Source organism: Perognathus longimembris, chromosome 3, assembly GCF_023159225.1.
Source record: "Perognathus longimembris pacificus isolate PPM17 chromosome 3, ASM2315922v1, whole genome shotgun sequence".
Lineage (NCBI taxonomy): Eukaryota > Metazoa > Chordata > Mammalia > Rodentia > Heteromyidae > Perognathus > Perognathus longimembris.
The window spans coordinates 97,373,412-97,392,106 of NC_063163.1; the positions used below are offsets into that span (position 1 = coordinate 97,373,412).

Consider the following 18,695-nt stretch of genomic DNA (forward strand, 5'->3'; position numbering starts at 1 on the left):
GGCTTCCCAGAAGAAGAAGCTAAAATTAGCCTCTAAGCCCCTACCCACAGCCAAAATGTATTAGACTCTGTTAATCGATCAGTGCTCACACGGAATGTATATGACTTTCAAAGTATTTATATGAAGGCCAAGGCCTTCCATTTTCTTTTCTTTTTGTTGGCAGGGCCCAGGGCCCAAGGCCCTGGAATAGGCAAGCACTATCAAGGTACCCCATCCCCAGCCCTAAAGCATCCAATTCTTTAAAAAACTAACACACCACACACTCTTTAAGTACACTGCTCACTCTTTAAGTACACTCTTTAAGCACACGCATACACACACCCCAAGCTGGGCACCAGTGGCTCACACCTGTAATCCTAGCTACTCAGCGGGCTAAATTCTGAGGAACACAGTTCAAAGCCAGACTAGGTAGAAAAGTCTGTAAAACTCTTATCTCCAATTAACCATCAAAAAAGCTGGAAGTAGGGCTCAAGTGGTAGAGTGCTGGCCTTAAACGAAACAGCCCAGGGACAGCACCCAGGCCCCCGAGTCCAAGCCCCAGACCGGTACACACACACACACACACACACACACACACACACACACACACACACACACACCTCAAACCGGTACACACACACACACACACCTCAAACCGGTACACACACACACACACACACACACACACACACACACACCTCAAACCCAAAATTACTATGAAGCAGAGTGCCTCCAGAATAGCATCAGGCAAAATTGTCAGACAGCCATGTGGTCAAAAATCAGAAAACCAGACTTGCAGAGCCATAGAGAATCAGGATGCCCAACACAGAAATGGACTAGAGGTTGGGACACATTACCAACCCACAGAACATTCTTAATAAAGGGCCTGATGCAGTCTCAGCACATAGGCAGCAGGGTACCACACCTATTCTTGCCCTGAAACAAAGCTGGAAGAGTCCAAAGGCTTCTTTCACCCATGTGGACATATGAGAGATGCAGAACTGCTACAGAACAGAAGTGGTGCCACTCAGATGGAACTTAGCATAAGTACTCTGACTGCTATTTCAGCCCATAGCCAGACCAACTTTGGTCTGCACCAGCTGATACTTTCTTCCAGTTTTGATAGTTACTATCACACACATGAGAGCTAAGCAATAACCAGTTTTAAATCATGCTAGCAGAGGAATCCATACCTTCCATCTTTACTTGAACAAACTTTCCATTAGGAGAGTATGCCATCAGGACATCTGTGGACAGCTCTTGTTTCTCAAAGATAAGTCAAGGCCTCGTCTAATGGCCAACTCAATATATCTGTGCATTAAAAACTCCCACTCACCTCCTCCAGGGAAACAACTGAGTCATTATGGAGGTTTGGCAGCCGGATGACAATGTCTCTTTGCTCAACCCCTGCTTTTGCCTGGATGGCAGTGGAGTTCTGGAGCATTTCTGTGCAGATGTCATAGTTCTCAAGGGCCTGTTCCATGTCTCCCTAGTCAGAAGGAAAACCAAAAAACAGGGACAAAATACAGAAAACTGATTTTTCTGTGTCAGGTTTCTTGCACTGCTGATCTCATAGATTATGGGTGCCCTTGGCAGGGAGGTAATCCAGTTACTGCTATACCCAGAAAAGGCTTTGGCACATAGACTGGGCTCGATGAATACTCATTGAATGACTGAATGAATGAATGATCCATACTACAACACTATGAGAGGAAATATCATTAATGCTATGCTCTAAGTAAGGACATGGATAATTTATATGAGAGTAAGCCAGGTATCTGGCAGAGCCAGGTTTAGAACCTAAGTCTGTCCTCATTCTAGAACTGATGTTCTTCACATTCAACAATCTTACTTCCCTAAGACTAAACTACTGCTATTGAGACTTAGCAATCTCTGGCTTACCCTACCAATGCACCAGGTACTATCAAGTGCTAGGTCCTGGGGAACAGTAAATCCACTCCTGTCTTCTAGACCAGGATCCAAGGAGAAGCGTATCTAGAACTCTCACAATATGGGATATTACTCTCTAGAAAGCTCTGCTTCTATTCATGTATTTACATTTTCTCACTGAAGCATAAATAATGGTTCAACCAAGGCCATCTTGATTACAGGTCAACAGGAAGCAGAGGAGATCCCTTCTAGAACTTTGTAACCGAGCTAAGGTGCTTTGTAGAGCAGTAGTCATGCTTGGAATTCTGACACACTGGCAATTCCCCACAATGTCCCACTTCTTCATGCCAAGCCCAGTGCGGAAATAAGTACTGTGCAAGTATACATGCAGTCAGCCATATGTCCCCAAAATGGCCAACTTTTGGTCCTCCCTGTCAGATGACAAGGCATGCTATGACCATAGAACCAACCTGCAATGCCAAGAAACGAGCCTTCAACCAGTAAACACGCACAACAAACTCCAGCCAGCCATCTTCAAACAGGTCACGCTGGGACGATGCGAATGACAGCTGCAGGAGGTCACCAAGGCAGTGGGTTCCCGGGAAGTCAGGCCCAAATCTGCCATTTGCCACACCAGCTGGGCAGTTCCGAGGAGACACTAAAAACCAGCAGGCCAACAAATCACCCTCATGTGTGAAACACAAATACCCTTTTTCTCTTCAGAGTAATTAACATAAGCTCTCAGTCTCCGTGAATACCCCAAGTTCCTTGGAGCCTTATAGCCTCTTGCGCAGCACACAACAAAGAGATCAGACAAGATCCAGAAAACCTGACAGCTAAGAGGAAAAGGACCACTAATTTCACAAAATAAGCTTTAAGAGTATCTGTATCCTACCAGGTAGTTTAAAAGTCAGAATAAGTCTCTTGACTATAATCCTAGATACTCAAGAGACTGAGATCTGAGGATCGTGGTTCAAAGACAGCCTGGGCAGGAAAGTCCATGATACTCTTCTCTCAAATTAATCACCAGAAAATTGGAAGTAGTGCTGTGACTCAAAGTGGCAGAGTGCTAGCCTTGAGCAGAAAAAAAGCTCAGAGACAGCACCCAGGCCCTGAGTTCAAGCCCCATGACCAACAAAAAAAACAAGTCAGAATGATTGATATGAGCAAGGAAAATTATTGGGGATACATAAAACATAAAGAAGCCACCCTAAAGCAGATATTCCATTCTCTTTTCTTTTTTTAAGTTGTCTTTTTTTTTCTTATTTATTGTCAAAGTGATGTACAGAGAAGTTACAGTTTCATACATTAGGCACTGGATACATTTCTTGTACTGTTTGTTACCTTTTCCCTCATTCCCCCCTTCCCCTTTCCCTCTCCCCCCACCTCCATTTTCTTTAATCCTGAGTAATAGCATAAGGAGTTAGAGAGGTTTCTCTAGGACTCTGGAACAAGTGTGGAACAATGACAAGGTACCCACAGGGGGGTATAAGTCTGAATTCCATGACTCAGCCACCCCATTCAGCTTCCTCTAGCCTGCAGGGGTTCAGAAGATCACCTGTAGAGCTTCTGCCTTTGGTCAGCAGCCACTGGTCCAACTGGAGCTCCATGCAGGAGAGAGACATCAGCATCATGTCCTGCAGGATAGGCACAGATAGGTCAGGAAGAAAGTCACAAAGATTCACTAGAGAGCTAGAACACTGAACTCAAATTTATCTTTGGATAAAAACAAAATTCTTCCATCTACCTACTTTCCATTTCCTAAGTGACTATTTGACAGATATAAAAAGATGAACATGATCAAGTGCCAGCGGCTCACATCTATAACAGCAGCTACTGGAGAGGCAGAAACCAGGAGGATTATGGTGTAAGACCAGCCAAGACAAAAAGGTTGCAAGACCCCTCTCAATCAACAGGTGGGCATGGTAGTAAACCTGATGTCTTGCTGAGATTGGGAAGATTACTGTTCCAGGCCAGCCCAGGCAAAAATGTTTGCAAGGCCTCTTATCAAAACAAAAAGGCTGTGCATGGTTGTTCATGCCTGTCATCCCACCTAGAGCAGGAAACATAAACAGGAAGATCACAGTCTAGGCCAGTCCAGGCAAAAAGCAAAACACTATCTCAAAAATAACCACAAAAGGGCTGGGGATATAGCCTAGTGGCAAGAGTGCCTGCCTCGGATACACGAGGCCCTAGGTTCGATTCCCCAGCACCACATATACAGAAAACGGCCAGGAGCGGCGCTGTGGCTCAAGTGGCAGAGTGCTAGCCTTGAGCGGGAAGAAGCCAGGGACAGTGCTCAGGCCCTGAGTCCAAGCCCCAGGACTGGCCAAAAAAAAATAATAATAATTAAAAAAAAATAACCACAAAAAGGGCCAGAGGTTTGGCTCAAGCATTAGAGTACCTGTGTGACAAGCATGAAGTCTTGAGTTCAAATTCCGGTACTAGAACCAAATAAAAAGGTACATGGATCTTTATAGGGATAAGACTTGGCAGATCTATCATTAGAGTCTTGTGGAAGAGACCATGTGTAAGGTCAGATATTACATCTACACTACAATATTCAAGCCTTAAAAGCACTCAGGGGCCAGGAACCAGTGGCTCACACCTATAATCCTAGCTACTCAGAGATCTAAGGATCACAGTTTGATGCAAGCCCAGGCAGGAAAGCTTTCTCCCACTTTAGAGACTCGCTCTACTGTCCCATGGTCACACTCTGACACTAATCCTCAAGAGCACGAACCTTGATGTGCTTGTTGCTGCAGTCTCTCAGCAAGGGGTTGGGCAGACTGGTGCTGTGCCTCCTCCAGCTGTGATAGACGTTGAGCACGACCTCCGCCAGACCAGGTGGCCACCTTAGCAGGAACTTGTGGCCCATGCCCTTCAAGTAGCGCATCATCAGCTCCAGGATGCCACCGTTGGTCAGGTTCTCCAGCAAGAACTCATGTACATCCTGCTTCTCTGCCCGGGGAGAACAACCTGATCTGAAGGGATCTCTCATGACTAGTCTCTCATTCTCTTTGATGGTTTTTTTTTTTTCTTGCCAGTCCTGGGGCTTGAACTCAGGGCCTGAGCACTGTCCCTGGCTTCTTTTTGCTCAAGACTAGCATTCTACCACTTGAGCCACAGCGCCACTTCTGGCTTTTTCTATATATGTGGTGCTGAGGAATCGAACCCTGGGCTTCATGTATATGAGGCAAGCACTTAACCACTAGGCCATATTCCCAGCCCCTCTCATTCTCTTTGAAAGACGATAATCTGTGTCCTCCCTCCACCATTCAATCCAGGTAAGCACAGTACTTCATTGTGGTGCTAATGTTAGGTTGCCAGGGCTCAAAGTCTGGGTCCAGCAGTCACTGCCAATAAGCAAGCCTCTTCGAATTGCCATGACTAAGGAATCAAAAGGGTTGGCCTCTGAGTACTGCTGAGTGCACTGAATGAAATCATGCACAAAAAATACAAAACACTGGGTCTGGCACATAATACATACTCAGTTGTGATGCACATTCAACTTATAAAAGCCAAGTTTCTGAATTTACCCTTAAGCACTCAGCTTCAGGCAGCAAAGCAAGTATGAGATGGGATATTTAAGCAGGCCTCCTAGATGGTCACAGGCATCTTCTTGACCAACAAAACAACAACAACAAAAGTAAAAATAAAAGCCCTGGAGGAAATTCCTAGCAGTCACACTGCTGATTCCTACCTGATTCCATGAATGTGGCTGAGTCAAATGATAGTCGATGAGGTCCTAAGCTTGCAAAGGTTTCCAGCTTGGTTTCTGACTGGACTTCATAGTTAGTAAAGGGATCATCTTCCTCCTCAGGGTCCAGCTTTCTTAACCTGCATGGAATAAGCCAAAGTCACAAAATTTACATCATCATCTGATACAGCATGTGAATTGCTTCTAGTAGAGAAACTTAATCTGAATCCTGAAGTAGACTAAAATAGCCGAGTGGCAGGGTCTAGAGTCTGTGCTTCCAGGAGGCTCTGCCTCTCTCCTCTTTGTGAGCCAGCATCTGATCTGTACTCTTACTTGCTCATTTATTCAATCAATATGTGACTACTGACCAGGCATGGATCTAGATGCTAGAATATAGACGTAAATATGAGAGACTCACCTGTAGGAAGTTTACCTTCTGATAGGGGAGAGAGACAATAAGCAATAACACCAACAAGCAAGACTAATCACTGCAAAATTCTTGCTTGAGACAGAGAGTTGCAAGAGCAGTACAGAGCAGAATCAGGGAGGATGCTATTCAGGCTGATGACAAAGGAGACAGTCTGGCCTTGCAAAGAGTAGGACAAGAGCAGGCACAAAGGTACAGGCCAAAGGAGCACTTCTAGGCTTTCAGGGAGCCCAATGAACAGGGACAAAATGGCTGGGTGAGTGAGAGTGGTAGTCTACACCAAGCCCATCTGAGCTTGGTCCCTCCTTAGCTGCCCATAAAGCTTTGGGTCAAGCTTAGTCTTGGGACTAGGGAAAGCTCTTCTACAGATGCTTCCCAAGGACTAAGTCTTGGCCAACCTTTTCCTCACACCAGACCTATGCAGCATAAACATTCAGGGCACTTGTAAGTGTCTCCATCCCCTGATTTCACACATACCAGGGAAACTTTATCAGGCAAGATACTACAAGATGCCTGAGGTACTGAAGTGAACACTAAAACCTCACAAAAAAATCAACTCAATAAAGATAAGGTAGAAAGCATTCCACATAAGAAGGGTTAGAGAAGAAAATCCCAAAACAGAATAGCAAAGCTAAGGGAAAGGGTCACTTTACCACAGTATAATCCTGAAGCTCTTCCAAGGGGAAACTTCCTATATCACACTTGAAGAGAAACTCATCAGAAGACAATGCATGAATAAAAGTGGCTGGCACCTTTTCTTCTCCTAGGCTTCTCTAAGAAACATTAAGAATTAGTGAAATCAACCCAGCACTGATGGCAACCTGTAATCCTAGCTACACAGGAGGATGAGATCTGAGGATCTCAGTTCAAAGCCAGACCTAGCAGGAAAGTCCATGAGACTCTTATCTCCAATTAAATATCAAAAAAGCTGGAAGTGGAGCTGTGGCGTAAGTGGTAGAATGCTAGCCTTGAGCAAAAAAGATCAGGGACAGTGCCCAAAGTGCAAGTCTCAAGAACAGTGTGCACGTACACACACGTACACACACACACACACACATACAGAATTAGTGAAATCAAAGACTATTCCTTCTCAAAATGTAAGGGAATCCTGCTGAGTCTAGAGGAAATCAAGCAGACATACATTCTCTGGAAGAAGGAAAGCTGCTTTCTATGGGGTTGTCATGGATAAGTCACAGAAATCCTAGGCACCCCAGCAACAAGTGAGTGTCTATAGGTGCAGGGACACAATGTGTTACCTATCTTACTAACCCATCTTCTCAGGCCCCAAGAAACAAGTACCTGGTTCCTAAAAGATGAGCCTGTGACAGCTCCTACCTTCAAGAAATTCGGAGACAAGAGGAGGTAAGAAACATTCATGATCTCAGTCTAGTGAGAGATGTGGTTTCCATATTTGTACAGATTAGGTACCCAGAGGACAATGTGTGAGAGAACAGAAATATTACTGGAGGGGAAGGCTGATAGGCTATGAATTTGCTTATTTTTGTGACTCAAAAGGAATGTGCAGTACCTGGATGGCAAAAACTTCACCAGAAGCTCCTGGAAGTCCACTTTCTCTTCTTTTTTACACTTGGTGTTCCGAACCCGGGCAGACCTCCGCTTTGCTGTCTCTCCACTCTCTTCTGCAATCTTCTTCCGCTTTACCCCTTTCTTGGACTTATCTCCCCCAGACATATCACCTTTACAAAGAGTGCAAGTTAAACTCAGATAATGTGGAAGTGGGGGGAATTCTTCAGTCCCCCTTTATCAGAACAGAACTTTTTCTTACATTCAAAAATATTTCTTCTGGGCTGGGAATGTGGCTTAGTGGTAGAGTATTTGCTTCACATGCATAAAGCCCTGGCTTAGATTCTTCAGTACCACATAAGCAGAAAAAGCCAGAAGTGGCACTGTGGCTGAAGTGGTAAAGTGCAAAAGAAGCTCAAGGACAGTACCCAGACCCCGAGTTCAAGCCCCAGGACTAGGAAAAAAAAAATCTTTCTTCTCCAACAGCAAAGAGTCCTAAACAAAATTAATTTAAAACCCCTAATTTGCCAGGTGCCTGTGACTCATGCCTATAATCCTAGCTACTCCGGAGACTGAGATCTGAGAATCGTGATTCAAAGCCAGCCCAAGCAGGAAAGTCCATGAGACTCTCATCTCCAATTAACTACCAAAAAGTTGGAAGTGAAGCTATAGCTCAAGTGACAGACTGCTGGCCTTGAGCAAAAAAAAGCTCAGGGACAGTGCCCAGGCACTGAGTTCAAGCCCCATGACGGGCACACACACACACATATACACACAAACACATACACAAACCTCACCTCTATTTCTCACATCCTTCTCAAGTGGTTAAGATCCACAGTGTTAAGTACCCCCCTACCCCAGTACAAGTGAGCTGTAAGCCTCTAAGGCCTCAGATGATATGGTTGGGATATGTGGCGAGTTGCACTGACCACATCCAGGACCCTGTGAACACCCGATAATAATATGAAAAGAGCAAAAGAGTTGGAAACCACTTAGACAACAGAGGAAGTTAGAAGCAACTGTGACTGAAAGTCATTCCAAAACTTCCCTAAATGCCATATTTTTAAATTTTGTTTATTTATTTATTTTGGTGCTGTTTCTGGGGCTTGAACTCAGGGTTTGGGTACTGTCCTTGAGCTTCTTTTGCTCAAAGCTGGTGCTCTATGACTTGAGCCATAGCTCCACTTCCACCGTTTTGGGTAGTTCAGTGGAGATAAAGTCTCACAGACTTTCCTGCCTGGGCTGGATTTGAACCACAATCCTCATGTATCTGTTTCCTAAGTTGCTAGGATTACAGCCGTGAGCCACCAGTGCCTGGCCAGAGACATCAGGCATGAGAGTAGAATCTTTTGTCAAACTATGTTTTTTTACAACTCCAATGATAATAAGAATCAATAAAGCCATACAATAACAAACTACCATACATGCTGGTGACTTAGTATTGTCTGGAATGTGCATGGCCAGTGAGAGCAGAGACTTGCTGAGACAAGAGTTGAAAGGGACTTTTATGTTATGACTTAGTAATACCCTTCCCCCTTCCCTTTTCTAACCCCCCTACCCTCCACCCCCACCCAAGAGAACACACTGTCAATGAATACCCTGCATGTCCTCTCAGTAGAATGAGTTACAGGTAATGAATTGCTTTCATCAATGCCCTACAAGGCTAAGGGCTCCACTTTCACTTAAACCTTAAGGGCCAATATGACTCATCTCCCTAAAGAGGCCAAGGTACTCCAACATTCTCATTCCTGCTGGGCTCAGCAAATGAGATCTCACTGAAAGATGACTCCAAGAGACCCGCTCACCTATAGGAGTGCTTGTTTCCAGTAGGCTGGTACTATGCAGTGGGAAGCTGGCTGTGGCCACAGAGGCATAGGAGAGAACAGGGTCAGGCACAGCTACAGCTGTACTGGTGCTGACAGGGCTTGGCTGGATCACGCTGATGGGCGCCATCACCATGGAGGATGCCAATAGCTGGCTGGGGTCCTGGTAGTCAGAGAGATCAATCCTCTTGCCAAGACTGGGCCGTGGAGGCTCACAAGTGGTGAGATGATTATACATAGCCAACAAGCTCTCTCCCAGGCACTTCCACCTGAAACGAAAGGGTCAACATACTTGCCTGGCACCATTTCAGAAAGGCCAATAATACATCTGAAGGTATAGCATAAGCTAGAGCAAGAGGAGGGCCCTGTGACCTCCTGCCCCTCACTCCAGCAGAAGCCAGGAATGTTCTACTTTATTATCATGACACCCTCAACAAGGGAGGGATGTTGCTTTCTCAATTTTTAGGGAATAGAACGTAATGAATCAATCAATAGCAGGAGTACCATGTATATCTGACCCAGAAGAAATGGTCTGGACCACTGTGTAGCAATGCCTCCATATAAGGTGTCTGTCTATGTGAGAAGGGGGGAGGAAATTGAACACTAATGCCAATGCATGCTAAATTTAAGGATTCGGATCCAATGTCAGATTTTTTAAAATAGAAATTTAACGTGAAATATTACTAAGGGGCCAAACTGTCTCCAACTCCAGTGGGCCATCAATACCACATTACTCTTCCAGAATAGAAAGGAGCTAAGGCATATTATGCAAGGTCCTAAATGTCCCTGAAGATAGAGCACAGACTTGACAGTCTGGAAGTCTACACTAAGACTGATTGCAGTTTTCTCCCCACCAAGTAGCTAATAAATGCCAACTTCCTTTTCCTCTCTGGGTAGGGCAGATTGAGAGACCTTACAGGAACATGACAGGTGGGAGGGGTCAACAAAGCCATTAACCAAGAGTGACTTGGACTGAATATCCATAAGAGAGCTGAGCTGCTACTTAGTAGTCAACAAGCAGGTATATGTTTGTAGACTTTGAGACACTGGGCATGTAACCCTGACCCAAACTACCAGCCAGGGTTAGGCCTGGAATTTCTCACTTCTGAGCAGAGTAGTGTCCCATATCAGGGCCCACCAGCTAGCCCAGCATTCCCAGAGACAAGGGACTACCTACGTAAAGAAGGGGATGGGTTGCACCAGCTTCAGATCCGGCTCCTTCTCCCTCACTAGCAGTGCTTGCCGCTTCTTCCGAAGCCCCAGGGCCTCATCTACAATGGCCTGTGTTTCAGCTGCACTGACGACTACATCATGAATCGACATGTCACTAGAAGCATGAAGGACAGGAGAAATTACAACGTTACAAGTTAAAGCCAAGGCTGAAATTTTACAGATAAGTGTGCATTTAAGTTAATACCCTTTAATCTATGTTTATTCTTCCCACATAAATAACCACTTAAGTCCAGCCTCAAGTAGATGGCAATTAGTACTTAAGACCCACATGCGCTGGAAATGACTAACACCTTTTGTGCTTCCCACAAATCACAGCCGGCACAGAAAGAAGAAAGCTTCCAGTTGTACTAACAATATCATGTTTGTGTCTGGAAAGCCTCAGAAAATGATTATTATTACTTACAATTTTTTTTAAAATTTAACTACCCCAGATGCCCACTCCAATCAAAAGCCATTAAACAAACCAAGCCCACCAAAGTTAATAGTATCCCCAAATTAGAGGAAGGGTGGAGGCCTTGAGGCCTGGGGTCCCCTCCCACTGGAGATGACCCAACCCTACCTGCTCTCCCTGCTAGCCTGTCCTGATGCCTCACAGCAGGTCTGTACCACACAGCCACTGAGTGCTTGTCTCTAATGTGTCTGTTAACTATCTCCTACAGGTGAGTTCTTCAGTACTTACGTGTACAAAAACACAAGTACATAGGAGACAGACACGAAGACAAATATCCATTAAATTCTGAAGGTAAGTTCCAGGGGCCAAGGAATACCAGAGGGCAAGATGATTTCACTCAAAAGGAAGGTTGGAGGAAAGCAGCTAGCACTCAGATAGTGATAGAGGTGCCAGGCACAAGTAGATCATGCCTCTAATCCTAGCTTCTCAGCGGAAATCTGAGGATCCTGGTTCAAAGGCACCCCAGGTAGGAAAAGCCATGGGAGTCTTATTGCCAATGAACCACCAAAAAACACTAGAAGTGGAGGTGTGGCTCAAGTGGTAGAGTGCTAGCCTTGAGTGAAAGAAACTCAGGGACAGGGCTAAGGCTCGGAGTTCAAGCTCCAGGACCCATGCACACACACAAAAAAAAAAGAATCAAAAAAGAAGGCACTGCCTGGGAGTCGGCATGTGAAGTGGGAGCAATAGCAAGAAAAGAGGTGGAAAGATGACAGGACTGGTTGGGTGCACAATGGGAGCCAGGTTGAGGAGACAAGATAGAGCATAACAGGGCCAGGCCTGGAATGTTCCAGGGCCCCAGCATTTCTGGTAAAAGGGGCCCAGGTACCTGCTGGGTGTTGGTGGCTCATACTTGTAATCCTAATTACTCAGGAGACTGAGGACTTTGGTTCAAGGCCAGCTCAGGCAGGAAAGGCTGTGAGACTCTTATCTCAAATTAACTACCGAAAAGGCTAGGAGTGAAATTGTGGCTCCATTGGTAGAGTGCTAGCCTTGAGCACAAAAGCTCAGGAACAAGGCTGCTCCTCAAAGATTCTCCTTGAGAACCAGACCTTTGCTGTACTAGTAGTCCTTCTCCAATGCTTTGAAGATGATATACAAACATGCTTAGGGAAACAAAGTTTAGGACTTGAGGCTATACTTGGAGTTCAAGCCCCAGGACTGGCACTCCCCCACATCCCGAAAGAAGAGCCTAGGAGGAAAAGCAGTTGGTAAGGAGGAATTAGAACCAGGGACTGGGTGACTCAGCTCAGAGTGAGGTTTGTTCTGGTGGCAAGGCAAGAGTGGCGCGAGATTAGAGGCATGTTTGAACACTAGCTTGGGCAGTACACTACAGACAAAACTTCAGCAAGAAAAAAGGAGGTACAGTGGATAGGAGGTTGTCACAAGCATCTAGAGGAAAACCAGCAAATATTAAGAGCTAGCAGAATAGTGGGAAAGAAGGGCAGTAAGAGGCTTAACCTGAAGAAAGCATCGCCAAGAGATCAAGCACGCTTGAGGTAAGATTGAGAAAAGTCTAGGATGCCGCTCTGGAGCTCAAGGGTTCCACCTGCAGGCAGGTCTGGACCTAAGGGGAGAATGAAGTGTGCTCCTCATGTTTATCAGCACATGGTGATGGGCACAAGCACTACATGGGATGAGGCAGAACTTACCATTTGAGGAACATTCGGAGTGAGTCCTTCCGGAGACAAGGCTGCTCCTCAAAGATCTTTTCCTTGAGAACCAGACCCTTGCTGTACCGGCAATCCTTCTCCAATGCTTTGCAGATAAAGTAGAGGCATGCTGACAGAGAAACAAACAGTTTAGGACTTAGGACCATACTTGGAAGCTCTGCCCCTGTTAGTTAACATCAGGAGATGGGGAGCCTTGGTGGGGGGAGTGGGGAGGACAGACAGAGGGAGGGAGGGAGGAAGAAAAAGAGAGGGAGAGAAGGGAGAGAGAGAAAGAAAAGGGAAAAAATATGGGTATGAGCCAAGGATTGTAGCACACACTATAATCCCACCACTGAGGAGGATTCAGAGTTTGATGCCTGGACTACATTAGTTAGACCCTGTGCAAATGGGAAAATTAACAAATGAATGAATATATGTTAAAGTATACTAAAGGCATTTCTGGGGAAGAGGCCAATGGACAAAAGGCCATATTTAAAAAAAAAAAAAAACAGCAAAGCACTTGATTAAAATGCCTTCATGTTTCAATGCTTTGTGGAAAGTAGAACATGTAAGCAATAAAACTATTTAACTGTGATTTCTAAGCAAAGTGCTGAAGGCATGGAATGGTTGTTCCTGACCAGTTAGTTAGTCAAGGAATGTGTTAGGTTCTACAGTGACCGACAATTTCAACCAACCGTGAACTGAAAATATTTGGGGGAAAAAAGAACAAGAATTTAAAAACTGTGTTTAATCTAAACTTGCATGTACTTTTTCCCCAAAACAATACAATATAATGACTATTCACTCAACATTTTCATTGTAATTAGAGATTATTTTAAAGGATATGAGAGGTCATAGATAAGTTATATACAAAAATTATGCCAATTTTATATAAAGTACTTGAGTTTCTATAGATTTTGGTATTCTTAGGGGGTCCTCTACAAATACGAAAGAACAACCATATGGTAAAATACACTAGGAATCGAGAGACACAGGATAAAAAGACAAATGACTACATTCTTGGATGATACCAGGCCAAATGACGAATCAGGGACCCCTGACTACTTCACCTCTTTACAGCAGGAAGTAGCTCCAGAAGAAACAACCTCCAGGGGGAGGAGGGGGGGTATGAGGGACAAGGTAACAAACAGTACAAGAAATGTATCCAATGCCTAACGTATGAAACTGTAACCTCTCTGTACATCAGTTTGATAATAAAAATTTGAAAAAAAAATGCAATTAAAACATAAAAAAAACAACCTCCGCCCATACTCCCAGCCTGGTACCCCTCCTCTGTTATTAATAAACAACAAATGGAGGGAATGTTAGCATTTCCCTAGCCTCAGGTGCTCAGCTCCTCCCACTAGCCCCCAGATCCACCCATACCTAATGAGACACTGCTACTCACTACCTACCTACTTCCCCTTTACCCCAAGAGAGAGAAGCTGCCACCTGGATAAGGTGCAGATGCCATGTAGCTCCCTCTCCCGTGGGAACTATGGCCCCACTAATAAAACTCCTTATGAACCTTCAAAAAAAAAAAAGACAAACGACTACAAAAGCAATACTTACAAAACTGTTTGGTGTAAACCAACTGCACAACTCATGGGGGGAGAGGGAAAGGGAGAGGAGGGAGGAGGAATGAGGGAGGAGGTAACAAACAGTACAAGAAATGTATCCAACCTCACTGTACATCACTTTAACAATAAGAAAGAAATGTAAAAAAAAAAAGTATCCAATGTCTAATGTATGAAACTGTAACCTCTGTGTACATCACTTTGACAATAAATAAGAAAAAAAGAAAAAAATACACTAGAAAATGAATTAGAGTAGGAACTGTGACTTCATATGCATTGCAAAAAATTGAGAAAGATTATTCTGCAGAAAAAAATAAAGATGTAACTAGCCACTTGCTAACAAGGATATCAAATTCTTGGATAATGAGAAATTTAATTATAATGAAATAAGGTTGTAATATAATTATAATTTACAATTAAGTATAATTAAAAATTTTATTTGATTATAAATTTAATGAACTATCTATGCTAAAACTAGGAATAGAGATGGAGTTATATGAGCAAAAACACTGCCAGTTGAGACTAAGGGAAAAGAAAAACACAGGAGGGACTGAAGGAAGTCTGTGAACATGTACTATCCTTCAAGTAACAAATGTGGGGCCACTGCATTGAGCTACGGTAGTGGCACTGTTCAACAGTGGACAGGTAAGGGTAGAACATCAAACTGCTATTGAAATTTGCCTTCATAAATCTGGCATTATTATTATTATTATTATTATTTTGCCAGTCCTGGGCCTTGGACTCAGGGCCTTAGCACTGTCCCTGGCTTCTTTTTGCTCAAGGCTACCACTCTGCCGCTTGAGCCACAGCACCACTTCTGGCCATTTTCTGTATATGTGGTGCTGGGGAATTAAACCCAGGCCTTCATGTATATGAGGCAAGCACTCTTGCACTAGTCCATATCCCAAGCCTGCAAATCTGGCCTTATCTGGGACTCATCATTCCTTCCTCTTTTCTATTTCTCCCTTTCAGAGGAAAATGTCTATCCTATCATTACATGTTGAAGTACAAAACAGATCTGTCTTAACAGGCCCAAGGTAGAAAGGAAATTTGCCTCAGGAAAAAATTGTACCTCTACTCTCATATATACATCACTTAGATGATATTTAAATGAGACATTAAAATTTAGAGCTGGGGCTGGGAATATGGCTTAGCGGTAGAGTGCTTGCCTTGCATGCATAAAGCCCTGGGTTCGATTCCTCAGTACCACATAAACAGAAAAAGCCGGAAGTGGTGCTGTGGCTCAAGAGGTAGAGTGCTAGCCTTGAGCAAAAGATCAGGGACAGTGCTCAGGACTGGCAAAAAAAAAATAATAATAATAGGGCTGGGGATATAGCCTAGTGGCAAGAGTGCCTGCCTCGGATACACGAGGCCCTAGGTTCGATTCCCCAGCACCACATATACAGAAAACGGCCAGAAGCGGCGCTGTGGCTCAAGTGGCAGAGTGCTAGCCTTGAGCGGGAAGAAGCCAGGGACAGTGCTCAGGCCCTGAGTCCAAGGCCCAGGACTGGCCAAAAAAAAAAATAATAATAATAATAATAATTTAGAGTTGATGTTGAGAGCCGTTACGACTTCTGTGAGTCAAGCATAATGGCTCACACCCATATTCCTAGCACTCAGGAGGCTGAAATGAGAAGATTTTGACTTTGAGGACAGTTTTGACTACACAGTGAGACCATTGCCCTCCTCAGCCCCAACAAAAAAAAAAAAAGACTTTTAGGATACTGGAATAGAATGAGTATATTTAGCAGGTAAGAAGGGCATAGATTTGGGTAGGGGTAGAGATAGAGGCTATGTCTTAAATAAATGTTTATATCTCCAAAATTCACCCATTAAAGCCTTAACCTCTAATGTAATGGTGTTTGGAGATGGGGGGGGGGAGTTTATGAATAATTAGTTTTAGATAAACCATATGTGGAGTCTCCATGATGGGACTGGTATCCTTATAAAAGGAAAAGATTAATGTATTCTCTCTTTCTTCCCCTCCCCACTTTCCCTCTCTCCTGCTCTTTCCTTCTCTACTTCCCTGTCTCCATCGCTGAGGATATAACAAGAAGGTATCCCTCTGCAGACCAAGGAGAGAGCCAAGACCTGACAGAAAATCTGCTGGCACCTTGAATTTGGACTTCTCAGTCTTCAGAACTACAAGAAATAGGTTTCTGGTTGGGCACTGATGGCTCATGCCATGCTGTAATCCTGGCTACTCAGGAAGCTGAGATCTGAGGATTGTAGCTCAAAGCCATCCCAGGCAGGAAAGTCTGTGAGACTTTTATCTCCAATTAAGCACCAAAAAGCCAGAAGGAGAGCTGTGCCTGCTTTGAACACAAAAGTCAAGGATAGCACCCAGGCCCTGAGCTCAAGTCCTAGGACCTGCACAGTCAATCATTCAATCAATCAATACAGAAATTTCTGTTGTTTAAGGTACCCACTCTAACATTTTGTAACAGTAGCCCAACCTAAGACATAAAAATGGGACAATGTGCTAGGAATTGTGGTGCATGCCTGTTATCCCAGAAGAAGGGTAGTGAGTTCAAAATCAGCCTGGGCCAGATTAGTGTATGACCTTATCACAACAAAACAAAAACATGCCATACACACAAAAAAAGGATAGTACAAGGAAGGAAAGAAAAAAACACTCCAAGAACATGCTTATTACTACAGTACCTAAGAAATCTAGAAAGTAAAATGGAATAAAGCAAGGATATAGAAACATGTCCATTGTCCCTGACCATTTGGCAGAAAGCCTATCAGGGTTAACTTTGGCTATCTGTTTACCCAAGGGAGCCTCCCTCTTCTGTCTCAAAAAACAAAGGCACATTAAGAAAGAATCAAGGGGCTGGGGATATAGCCTAGCGGCAAGAGTGCCTGCCTCGGATACACGAGGCCCTAGGTTCGATTCCCCAGCACCACATATACAGAAAACGGCCAGAAGCGGCGCTGTGGCTCAAGTGGCAGAGTGCTAGCCTTGAGCGGGAAGAAGCCAGGGACAGTGCTCAGGCCCTGAGTCCAAGGCCCAGGACTGGCAAAAAAAAAAAAAAAAAACAAAAAAGAAAGAATCAAAACCAAACTCACTTGTATAATCACTGAGGGTGTACAGTACGGTGATGAGGTTGTCCAAGCAGGGCCAATGGTCAGGATTACACCGCAGGCCTTCCTCAAAAGCATGGCGAGCCAGTGGAAGCCGGATGAGCCTTAGGGCCACATGTCCAATTTTATACCAGAGGTTGACATCTGTGGAGTCCAGCATCACTGCCTGGAAACAACACAAGCAGAGTGTGTATACACACACACACACACACACACAGAGTTGGAGATCTGACTAGGTACCTATGGACACAGGGGGCACATAGTACTGGCCTTCCTGCTCAAACTTCCAAGGAAAATGACAAAAGTTGTATGATTGTTTATAACTTACTAGTAAAGCCAACTCATCTTTCCTGAAGTTGTGCATTTTTAGAACCAGAGAATGGCACTTTAAAAAGTTAGTACAGGGGCTGGGGATATGGCCTAGTGGCAAGAGAGCTTGCCTCGTATACATGAGGCCCTGGGTTCGATTCCCCAGCACCACATATACAGAAAACGGCCAGAAGTGGCGCTGTGGCTCAAGTGGCAGAGTGCTAGCCTTGAGCAAAAGGAAGCCAGGGGGGCTGGGGATATAGCCTAGTGGCAAGAGTGCCTGCCTCGGATACACGAGGCCCTAGGTTCGATTCCCCAGCACCACATATACAGAAAACGGCCAGAAGCGGCGCTGTGGCTCAAGTGGCAGAGTGCTAGCCTTGAGCGGGAAGAAGCCAGGGACAGTGCTCAGGGGACAGTGCTCAGGCCCTGAGTCCAAGGCCCAGGACTGGCCAAAAAAAAAAAAAAAAGTTAGTACAGGGGCTGGGGATATGGCCTAGTGGCAAGAGTGTTTGCCTTGTATACGTGAGGCCCTGGGTTCAATTCCCCAGCACCACATATACAGAAAACGGCCAGAAGTGGCGCTGTGGCTCAAGTGGCAGAGTGCTAGCCTTGAGCAAAAAGAAGCCAGGGACAGTGCTCAGGCCGAGTTCAAGGCCCAGGACTGGCCAAAAAAAAAAGAATCCTTTAGGACTGCAGTATTTTCTTTTTATTCTACTTCTTTCACTTCCTATTAAATTAATAAGGAACAGAAATATTTAAATTAGCATCACATCAAGAAAATGTTCTGAGTTAAATAAATTAGTTGTACTAACTTTTTTTTTGGCCAGTCCTGGGCCTTGAACTCAGGGCCTGAGCACTGTCCCTGGATTCTTTATGGCTCAAGTCTAGCACTCTGCCACTAGAGCCACAGCGCCACTTCTGGACATTTTCTATATATGTGATGCTGGGGAATTGAATCCAGTGCTTCATGTATGCGAGACAAGCACTCTTGCCACTAGGCCATATTTCCAGCCCAGTCCTAAAGGATTCTAAAAAGATTATAT

The 18,695-nt window shown here is 44.6% G+C and overlaps 1 protein-coding gene across 3 annotated transcripts in view; it reads right to left on the reverse strand.

Moving 5' to 3' along the window:
• Positions 1-18,695, reverse strand: part of Cabin1 (calcineurin binding protein 1) — a 132,877-nt gene that overhangs the window by 104,037 nt on the left and 10,145 nt on the right. For all 3 annotated transcript variants that reach the window (XM_048343547.1, XM_048343548.1, XM_048343546.1), the window contains exons 6-15: positions 17,326-17,506; positions 12,677-12,806; positions 10,521-10,670; positions 9,326-9,612; positions 7,525-7,693; positions 5,573-5,709; positions 4,613-4,830; positions 3,428-3,506; positions 2,340-2,527; positions 1,316-1,468 (exon numbers count right to left, since the gene is read on the reverse strand). In XM_048343547.1, coding sequence (XP_048199504.1) covers positions 1,316-1,468; positions 2,340-2,527; positions 3,428-3,506; positions 4,613-4,830; positions 5,573-5,709; positions 7,525-7,693; positions 9,326-9,612; positions 10,521-10,670; positions 12,677-12,806; positions 17,326-17,506 — 1,692 coding nt within the window. The remainder of the gene's footprint in view (positions 1-1,315; positions 1,469-2,339; positions 2,528-3,427; positions 3,507-4,612; positions 4,831-5,572; positions 5,710-7,524; positions 7,694-9,325; positions 9,613-10,520; positions 10,671-12,676; positions 12,807-17,325; positions 17,507-18,695) is intronic.